Source organism: Meleagris gallopavo, chromosome 17 (genome assembly GCF_000146605.3).
Source record: "Meleagris gallopavo isolate NT-WF06-2002-E0010 breed Aviagen turkey brand Nicholas breeding stock chromosome 17, Turkey_5.1, whole genome shotgun sequence".
Lineage (NCBI taxonomy): Eukaryota > Metazoa > Chordata > Aves > Galliformes > Phasianidae > Meleagris > Meleagris gallopavo.
In genome coordinates this window covers 9619982-9630406 of record NC_015027.2, presented here as the reverse complement: position 1 = coordinate 9630406, position 10425 = coordinate 9619982, and the positions used below count along the sequence as shown (strand labels likewise).

At 54.0% G+C, this 10425-nt stretch overlaps 1 protein-coding gene across 1 annotated transcript in view; it reads right to left on the bottom strand.

Moving 5' to 3' along the window:
* Positions 1–3784: 3784 nt before the first annotated feature.
* The window catches only part of PES1 (pescadillo ribosomal biogenesis factor 1), a 7170-nt gene continuing 529 nt past the window's right edge, over positions 3785–10425 (bottom strand). The window contains 16 exon segments of the mRNA XM_019621136.2: positions 3785–4479; positions 5050–5217; positions 5413–5502; positions 5505–5557; positions 5673–5857; positions 6034–6159; positions 6288–6418; positions 6610–6699; positions 6984–7061; positions 7226–7342; positions 8065–8154; positions 8282–8453; positions 9213–9322; positions 9827–9980; positions 10093–10172; positions 10411–10419. Coding sequence (XP_019476681.2) covers positions 4393–4479; positions 5050–5217; positions 5413–5502; positions 5505–5557; positions 5673–5857; positions 6034–6159; positions 6288–6418; positions 6610–6699; positions 6984–7061; positions 7226–7342; positions 8065–8154; positions 8282–8453; positions 9213–9322; positions 9827–9980; positions 10093–10172; positions 10411–10419 — 1740 coding nt within the window. The 3' untranslated portion in view covers positions 3785–4392.

The window sequence follows — 10425 nt, the reverse complement described above, 5'->3', positions numbered from 1 at the left end:
TGGCTTTGTTGAACCTCATCCCATTCACCTCAGCCCAGTGATCCAGCTTATCCAGATCCCTCTGAAGGGCCTCCCTACCCCCAGGCAGATCAACATCACCTCCCAACTTGGTGTCATCTGCAAACTTACTGAGGGTACGCGCAATCCCCTCATCTAGGACATCAATAAAGATATTAAACAAGATGGGCCCCAGTGCCGACCCTTGGGGGACACCACTCGTAATGGGTCACCAGCTGGACTTCACTCCATTAACCACTACCCATTGGGCACGGCCCTCAGCCAGTTCCTTACCCAAAGAAGGGTATATCTGTCCAGGCCACGAGCAGCCATTTTCCCCAGGAGAATAGTGTGAGAGACCGTGTCAAAGGCTTTGCTGAAGTCTAGGTAGATACATCAACAGCCCTTCCCTCATCTACCAGTCTGGTCACCCAGTCATAGAAGGAGATGAGGTTGCTCATACACGACCTGCCTTTCATGAACCTGTGCTGGCTGGGTCTGATCCCCTGGATGCCCGCACGTGCCTTGCAATCTCACCCAAGATGATTTGCTCCATGACTTTCCTTGGTACCGAAGTCAGGCTGACAGGTCTGCAGTTCCCCAGATCCTTCTTACGGCCCTTTTTGTAGATGGGAGTCACATCAGTGAGCCTCCAATCCTCTGGGATCCCTTCAGATAACCAGGAGCACTGGTAGATCATAAGAGAATGGCTCGGGAATCACCTTCTCCAGCTCCCTCAGCACACTGGGGTGGAGCCCATCCAGTCCCATGGACTTGTGACAGTCCAGATGGAGGAGGAGCTCTCTAGCCATCTCCACCTGAATCATCGGGGGTGTATTCTGCATAGCATCCCAGACTTCCAGATCAGGGAGTAAAGTGCCCTGAGGATAACCGATCTGCCTATTAAAGGCAGATGTAAAGAAGGCGTTGAGGACCTCAGCCTTCTCCTTTTCCTCAGTGGTCACATTCCCCGCTGCATCAAGTAAAGGATGGAAATTCTCCTTGGTTCTTCTCTTACCTTTGATGTATTTGTAGAAGGGTTTCTTATTCTCTTTTATGGCAATGGCCAATCTGAGTTCAAGTTGGGCTTTTGCCCTCCTAACTTCCTCCCTGCATACCTTAGCAACCTCCTTGTAATCTCCCCAAGTAGCCTGTCCCTTCTTCCAGAGGACACAGACTCTCTTTTTCTTCTGGAGTCTCAACAATTGTTCCCTGTTCGTCCACACCAGTCTTCCTCCCCTACAGCTTGCCTTATGGCACTCAGGACAACCTGTTCTTGCACTGTTCTTTAAGATTTCCTTCTTGAGGAGCATCCAGGCTTCCTGGACCCCTTTACCCTTAAGGAGCAACTCCCAAGGGACCCTTGGATGCTACAAGCACCCTGAACAGTCAAAGTCCACCCTCTAGAAGTTCAAGATAGCAGTTTTGCTAAATCACCCTTCTGACATCTCCAAGAATAGAGAATTCTACCATTTCATGGTCACTGTGCTCAAGACAGTTCCCAAATTTCACTTCTCCCACCAGCCCTTCTCCATTAGTGAATAGCAGGTGTAGCAGGGCACCACTCCTGGTAGGCTCTCCTACCAGCTGTGTAAGGAAGCTATCTTCTATGCACTCCAGAAACCCCTTGGACTGCTTCTTCTGTACTGTGTTATATTTCCAACATACATCAGAGAAATTGAAGTCTCTCATGAGAACGAGTGCTGACAATTGTGCGACTTCCGCAGGCTCCTCGTAGAATGCCTCATCCAACTCTTCATCCTAATTAGGTGCTCTGTAACAGACCCCCACCAAGATGTTGTCCCTACAGACCTTCCCCCTGATCCTTACCCACAGACACTCAACTTCATCATTCCCAACCCCAAACTCTTCAACATCAAAACGGTCTTTAACATAAAGGGCCACACCACCGCCCTTCCTCCTTCATCTATCTCTTCTGAAGAGCTTGTAGCCATCCACCACAGCACTCCAGTCACGGCAGCGGTCCTACCATGTTTCAGTAACAGTAACCAGGTCACAGCCCGATGCACAATGGCTTCCAGCTCCTGCTTGTTGCCCATGCTGCGTGCATTGATGTAGATGCACTTCAGCTGAGCCACCTGTCTCACCGCCAGCTCAAGCATCGTTCCCCTAGGCTCATCTTGTGAGGCCTGTTTTGTCCCCTTCCCCCTTCGTAGCTAGTTTAAAGCTCTTTCAATCAGCCCCACTAGCTCTTGCACTAGGATTCATTGCCCCCTGTGAGATATGTGGGTTCCGCTGACAGACAACAGGCCAAGGGCCAAGTAAACTGCCCCATGATCAAAGAACCCAAAGTTTCTGGCTCGACACAGCCTCTGAGCCATTTATTCATTGCTTGTGCTTTCCGAGCCTGCTCCGTGTTCCTCACTGCTCCTGAAGGCATAGAACAAAAAATCACTTGAGCTCCCACCCCTTGAACTAAATGCCCTAAACCCCTGAAATCTCTTTTCATAGTCTGTAGGCTTCTGTGGGCAATTTCATCACTTGCCCACCTGAACTATGAGTAATGGAAAATAACCAGTGCACCTAACCAGCCTTGGGAGTTTCCTGGTTATGTCCCTGACCCGGGCCGCAGGAAGGCAGAGCACTTCCTGATGGTTTGGGTCTGGTCTGCAAATGGGGCCTTCGGTTCCTCTGAGAAGGGAGTCACCCACCACAACCACCCTTCTTTCTTTCCTGATAGAGGCAGTCTCAAGGTGTGACCGCCTCGCCTTGGGCTCCCTCCTAGGCAGATCCTCCATCACCTCCCCTTCAATTTCCAGCATCTGAAACCTGCTCCCTTCCAGCTGCAGGGCCGTATGGGCAGTGCAGGCTGTGCTCACCCACTGAACCTCCCTGTCCTCAGTGGGCAGCAACAGCGTTACTTACCTGCTGTGCTCTGCGAGCAGAAGCCAGCTTCCACCCTTCTCAAGACCATTTAAAGCTTACCACGTGCCAAGGTGGGTGATGACACGTTTATAGAGCATTTAAACTGTGCTGCTAACATGCCAGCTCCACCCCTGCTTGCCCAGCAGCCTGCCCACGAGCTGCCAGCCCCCCAGCACAAGTGCAGCACTGCTGCTGGCTTCAAAAAAGCTTTAAAAGGAGCTTTTTTATTGCCTTTTTCACTCCAGATCCCTTGCCCAGTGCCGTCTTACCTGCTCTGAAGGTAGTTTCTGCAGCAAAAAAGGAAGGAAAGAAGGGAGGAAAAATGGGAAGGAGGAAGGAAAAATGGGAATAGAGAAAAAAGAAGGAAAAAAAAAAAAAGGATGAGGAAAAACAGGAGAAAAGGGAAGTGAAAGAGGAATGGAAAGAATGTGGCAAAGGAGCACAAAAAGCACCATAATGGTGGTACCCAGGTCTAACCAGTTCTGATAAAACCTCACTGCTCTGTGAGGCTCAGGACCACATCCTGTGGGCTCTCCCCACACTCCACACTGCTGGGCAGCCCTCTGTGACCTCCATGCTGCTCCCAAGGGGTGGTGGAAGCAGCCCCATGCTCTCTGGGTGCCCCCAGGCTGTGCCTCCCCAGTGCAGGAACACACAGCGAGCCCTCGGAGGTGTCAGCACCCAGCAGGGATAGAGCAGACCTGCACAGAGCTGGAACAGAGCATGGTGCACAGTGAGAAGGTGCAAGGTGAGAACACAGTGCCACAGAGCTTGTGGGCCGAGGAGTCACCTCCAGCCCTGGGTGACATTCATGGGCTGATCCACAGCTCCTGGCTGAGCCCAGAGTTTGGGCACACACCACTGCACCATGGCCCTGCCACAAGGCTACAGACAACGCATGGCACAGGGGAAGCATCACGTTTTAATTAAAAAAAAAAAAATAAATTTGCAATACAATAGAAGTAGAGGCCAAATGCAGCCCACAGCGTGGGTGGTGGAGAGCAGCTCAGTTCTGGGTGGCAAGTTGGCTCCTCTCCAATGCTGAGCACAAAGCCTGCTCCTCATGCTGGACCTCTCACCTCTCTGAACACATCACCACCATGTCCCAGCAAGGCCAGCAGCCCCAGAGCAGGTGGGACATCTCAGGACTGCAGGCGTGCAAAGTGAACAATGCCAGAAGGAGGGAGCTGCAAGAGCCCAGAGCTTCCCTTGGCCTCCTGTTCTTCAGACACCACTCACTGCCCTAAGGATGCTGAAAGAGCACAAAGATGACGTGCCCACATCACTGACCCTCAGACAGGCAATGGCACTGATGATCACTCCTCCACCTCCTGCGTGGAGAGAGTCCTGGATAAGGCACAGCAGAAGGTGTATTTACGGATGGGCAATATTTTAATTTAGTATTTCTGTCCTAAGAGGAAAGCTGAGGGTTTTTCACCCACAAATGATGGTCGCTGCAGCCATTCCAGCCAGGCAGGGTAAGCCCCTCCTCGGGGTCCCAAAGTCTCATCACGCTCGTCGCGCCTTCTTGGTTTTCTTCTTCTCCTCTTTCATAGCAGTGTCGTGGGCTTTCCTCTTTGCAGCCAGTTTGTTTGCCTGCACAGAAACACAACCCGAGACCCACAGTCAGGTCTGTCCCTACACACCAAGAGCTGCTCCAGCCTCAGACCCACTGAGCTGTTCGACACCAGGAGATGGAGACAAGCAGCGGTGCCCTGAGCTTCACTTGCTGGCCACACACTAAGGCCCCAGGCAGGCACAGGGAGTTCTGCTTAGGGAGTCTGAATCCTGCAGCCTGGTAATGCTGGGGAAGAGACCTGTACAGTCTCAGCCTTGTGCACCAGAGATCAATATCCTCACTGCCTCACTATGTACAGAGAAGAAACAAAAATCCAAAACATGGAGTGTGGGACCAGTTTGTGATGGTGCAGTCATCCTGGAGGAGGGGATTCAGCTCTGCCAAGCCTCACAGCAGGGCAGGGAGACCAGGGCTGCAAGGCTATGGGCAAAGCTCCCTCCTGCAACCAAAGCTGGGGAGGCAGAGGCCTCAGAAGTCACTCCTTCCTTACAAGATGAGGACAGACCAGGATACATCTTCAGCTACAAACTGATTTTGGGATGACCTAGCACAGGGATTCATGACTTGGGGCATCCCTACATTCATACCTCTCGGATTTTGCGTTTCTTTCCAAACATGATCTTCTTGTAGAGGTATTTCTCCCTTTTCTTCATCATCATGATGGCCAGGCGCTTCTCCTCGCTCTGCTGCTCCTGCTCCAGGCGCTGCTTGTCCTCCAGCCGCACTTTGCCAGCAGTCACCTTCACGGGAAGTGCCTGCAGAGAGCAGAGAGCTCAGGACTGTGTGTGCCAGGAGCCAGGCTTCCCCAGAGCACATCCACACTGGTCAGTGGTAATACAAGAGACACAGCATCCTCTCTGCCCCCCCAGACCGGGTGGCTTGGAGATTTGTGGTTCTTGAAGTCCCTTCCCACCCTGGCCATTCTGTGATCCCACTGCCAAGTACTGCACCTTGTTGCTCTGAGTCTTCTGCTCTTCCATCTTCTTCAATTTCATCTCCTCTTCCTTTTCGGACTCATCTTCATCCTCCTCTTCCTCCTCTTATCATTGTCATCCTCCTCTCCCTCTTCCTCCTCCTCCTCCTCACTCTCTTCCCCTATGGAGAAATCACTGTTACTGACCATGGAGCACGGTGGCCCTGCAGGAGACAGAGCTCTGCTGAAGCAGGAGCACTGCCTGGATCCTCTCCAGCTCTGGGAGCCTCACATCACCTGGGTCCTCGCCCCGCTGCATGGCCAGCAACTTCAGCTTCTCTGGAGGGATGTAGTCTCCTTCCTGCTCTGTCACGAAGGGTGAGAGGTGTGGGGGCAGCAGCACACCGGGGAAATAATCGGCTACAGGGAGGCACAGCTTGGCATTGACTGAGTCAAAAACCCACTGAGGCTGCAGGTAATACCTGGGGGCAGAGGATTACCAGACTGGGGGTCAGACACTGCCTTCCTGCCCCATGTTCTGGTGTCCAAGAGGCTGCAAGACTGCAGTGAAGCAGGTTGGGAGCAGACAGAGCAAGGGAGAGTTCAGAAACATCCACCGACCCAGATGGCCATTCCAGGGACAGGACATCTGGCTCACCTGCCCACAACCTGCTGCTCCACCTGGGGCCGGTCAACAATCTGGTGGGTGATGGATGGGTCACTCACATCGTAAGTGGCACCAATGCACAGGGACTTGTCCCAGGACACTTGGCCACCAAAGCACCTGCCAGTCAAACACACCAAGAGGTTGGTCACACAGCAGACACTCTTGGGGCCTCAGCAATGCTACTGAGAGGACAGGGAAGGACAGCACGAGGTGGTAGAGCTGCAGGAACACCTCCCACCACATACCGGATGATGAAGGCCAGGGGCTCTCGAGGCACCTCCCTGTTGAGGAAGAAGCGCAGCCCTTCAAACAGCTTTTTGTGCTTCTCCAGGGCCTCCTGCTCCTTCCTCCTCGCATCCATCTGCTCAGCAGTCTCCTGCTCGGGGGCGAAGCAGTCAAATCTCTTTCCCACACGCAGCACAGCCAAGCCCCTCTCTGCTCTCAGACCCTGTTCCCCACTCTCCTGCCCGCCCTCCCCATCCCAAACTGGGCCTTCTCTCAGCCATAAGATGTGCTGTGGACAAGACAGCACACAGTGTGGGTCAGCCCTGGCCACCAGGCTCTTACCCCCTCAACAGGGAACTCATCCATCTCCACATCTTCCTCTTGGGTTGGGGCCACCACACGTGCCAGGCTGGCGCTCAGAGCCGACAGTTTCTGCAACCAGAGGAGACCAAGATGTAAGGTTCAGCCAGGGCTTTGGAATGGGAAAAGGATCAGGGGCTCACAGAGGAAGCCCCAAGACTAAGCACAGCTCCTCCTCTGGCCACAGCAAAGGAATGAGAAGTTGGGATCTCCACCATGCATGGGTCAGGCTCTGCTCCTAAGCCCCTGCAGCAGTGCCTCACACCAGGAGGAGTCCCCAGCCAGGCACTGAGGACACACAATGTCCTTGCACACAAACTCCTCATGTTGACCACGGTGGTAGCAGTGCCCCTCACCTCCAGGTAGCTCTCTGAGTCCATGGCATACTCCTTGCCTTCTGCAGGTTTTAGCTCAACCTCAGCTTGGCCATCGATCTGCAGACAAATAGAAAGGTGGGGAGACAGCTCCCAAGCGTGGTCTGCCCAAACATCCTCTCCCTCAGCCCTTCCATCACCCCATACAAGTCCCCAGGAGCAATGCTCCCTGCACAGCAGGTGCTTCCACCAGTGTGTGTCCCCAGGGCGGGTGATGGCCTTACCTTGGGCGGGTAGTGCAGGTTGAGTGAGTGGTAGAGACGAAAGTTGACAAAGCCCAGCAGGGTGGTGTAGAACTCAGTGAAGGTAGCCATCACACGATAATCCACATCTGTTGGGTGCTGTGGGCACACGGGGAGGGGAAGGACACAAAGATGAAGGAGTAGATTCCCTAATAAGGGACAGGGTGCTGTTCACCCAGTGTCAGCTCAAGGAATGAAGCTGCTCCTCCAGGTGATATGTGCAGGTCATGACAAGAAATAGCAAGGCCAGGAGCCGAAACACAGCAGGAACACAGCCAGCCCCATGACAGCCAGGGTGCAAAGGATCAAGGAAGGTTATGGGCTCAGTGAAGGGATGCTGCAGAGGTGACACTGCCATGGGCTGTACCAAAGGCCACAAACTGGGAATGTTCTGACCTAACCAAATCCCAAAAACCATGGGACAAAAGGAGCTACAGCAGCTATGAGCTCCTGTCTGCCAGTGGTTCTGGTCCGGCAGCACCCACAGCTCTACCTCTTGGGATGACTGCACAAGGAGTGTGCAAAGATGATACAGGAATCAACTCACCCTAGCACCTCCAGTTGAGCTAACTGCCAATTAATCTTCAAACGTGGGCAGAGCATATTTTAATAATTGACAGAAAGAGAAAAGAAAGAGCTGGGTAGACTGGTGCAGCCTGGCACCAGGGTCTGATAGGAGGGGCTGTGTCATACATGGCTGCCAAAGGCCTCCTGGCCTTCACCTGTTTTATCTCTTTGGCACAAGAGTGAGCAGATGTCCCCAAAACCCCACCTCAGCCTTAGGGAAGGGAACAATAACAGCACAGGTCTCGTGTACTCACATCGTGGGCGAAGGCGTAAGGGGTGATCCAGGTGATAGGCTGCCCCAGCACCTCTGCCTGGTAGTAGATACCCTTGATGGAGAGGAAGACCTGGTAGGAAAAGAGCTTGATAAAGGCTACAGGTGCTCCTGGTTCTTACCAACCTTCTCCGGACAGCAAGGATGCAAAGGAGCACTGGGGAAAGGCAGCAGGACCCATCCCTCCTTGGAGTCCCCACCTTGCGCAGTGAGCGGGAGGCGATGACATAGTTGAGGAACTCAACAGCCAAGCGTCGGCACAGCTGGATGGTCTGCACATGGCACTTGCCCGTCCGTGGGAAGGTAGAGAAGAGAAAACACATGGAGAGGGCATCATCCAGGTCCCGCAGTGCGTCCACAAAGGTTGGGTACCTGCAGCCAGGCAGGAGGGAATGGTGCCATCACACCTGGATCCAAAGCCCCAAAGCTGCAGAGCTGCAGCAGCCGATGGGGACCTCATGAAACAAAGGGATGGGCAAGTGCAGTCACTGTGGAATGCCAGGCAATCTGTGGGGACAGGGCATCCCTGCTGGGCATCCAGAGTCTCACACAGTCCTTCTGACAGCACTGCAGGGCTCAGGACTGCCCTGGGAGACAGGAACCTCCCTAGCTGAGGGACAACGAACCCAGTTTGTCACCTCCTGCCCTGAGGTGATAGCCTCAAGCACGTGTAGGGCAGGAGGAAATTGTGTGACCCCACAGCTCCAACAGAACACCTTCACCATTGCATAAATCATGTCAAGGCAGCTCTTAGCTTCCAGGGCTGTTCCTCTCTCCCTGCTGGCACAGTCAGTTCCCATACACCACTGGGACAACACAGAGATTTGCCAGAGCAGCTCCCCTCTCCTGTGGGTCATCTCCTTTTCCTCTGCCATTAAATTAACCACCTGCATTGGCACGCTGGATCTTTCTCCCAGAGTGTCAATGAAAATTCTCAGGAAAGAATGGGAAAGTTCTCAGTGTCATCATGGAGATCCTGGAGCCATTCACAACAGCCAAAAACTCCCCGATCACTCACATCTCACAAGTTTCTCTACAAATCCAGAAACTCTACACGATGCCCAGCAATGCCCAGAGAGGGATGGGTGCTGCTGAGGAGGGACGGCCCCAGCGAGGGCTCCGTGGGCTCACCTCTCCTTCACAATGTGGTCGAGTTTGTAGGTGGGTTTGTTGTCCTTCAGCCGCTCCGCCGTGCCCCACTCACTCTTCCCATACGCCTTCCTCAGCTTACGGACAAAGATCTGCAGGTAGAGCAGGGCTCAGAGCACAGAATCACAGAATCATAGGGGGTTGGAAGGGACCTCCAGAGATCATCGAGTCCAATCCCCTGCCAAAGCAGGTTCCCTACAACAGCTCACACAGGTAGGCGTCCAGGCGGGTCTTGAATATCTCCAGAGAAGGAGACTGCACAACCCCCCTGGCAGCCTGTTCCAGTGCTCTGTCACCTCACCTAAAGAAGTTCTTGCGCACATTTGAGCGGAACTTCCTATGCTGCAGTTTCTGGCCGTTTCCCCTTGTCCTGTCTCCACACACTGCTGGGGTGCAGAGTCTGGCCTTGCCACTCTGCCCCCCACACCTTAGATATTTATAGACCTGGATCAGGTCCCCTCTCAGGCTTCTTTTCTCAAGGCTGAACAGACCCAGTTCACTTAGTCTTTCTTCACAGGGGAGATGCTTCAGGCCCTTCACCATCTTTGTGGCACTGCAGGGCCAGCACAGCCCCCAGCTCTCAGTGCACTGATTACCTTGTATTCCCGGAACTTGTTGACGATGGGCTCATGGAGGAGAAATCTGATGTCTTTGAGGAGATAGAAGGTCCGAGCCGCAGTGGACCCTTTGTTCACCTTCTTCTTGTGCTTGGGCTCATGGGGGTAAATCCCCTTCAGGATGCAGAGGCGCCTGTTGAGGAGGGATGGGGTGTCAGCCTGCTGCCCAGCAGCTCTGCCATCACCACGGCCACCCCACGGGAGGCAATGGATGGGGCTGTGCTGCAGGCAGCCCCGCGACCCACCTGAAATCGGGCAGGCTGAGCTGCAGCTTCTTGCGTGCCTTGTTGCGGGTGATGTAGTTGGTGGCAGAGCCCCGCTGGTACTGGGGGGAACACAGAGGTGTGTGAGAAAACCGAGGGAGCCCCAACGGGATGCACGTGGGGGTACCGGGAGAAATGGGGAGGGCTGGAGGACGGGAACGGGGAGAAATGGGGGAACGTGGAGGGAAACCGCAACGGGTGGGGGTGGGAATAAGGAAAAGCAGAGGAAAAACTGGGAGAAGCAGGTGGGAGGAAACAGGGAGAGCCGTGGGGCCGGGACACCGCCGTACCCCCCAGCACCTTCCTCTTCTCCAG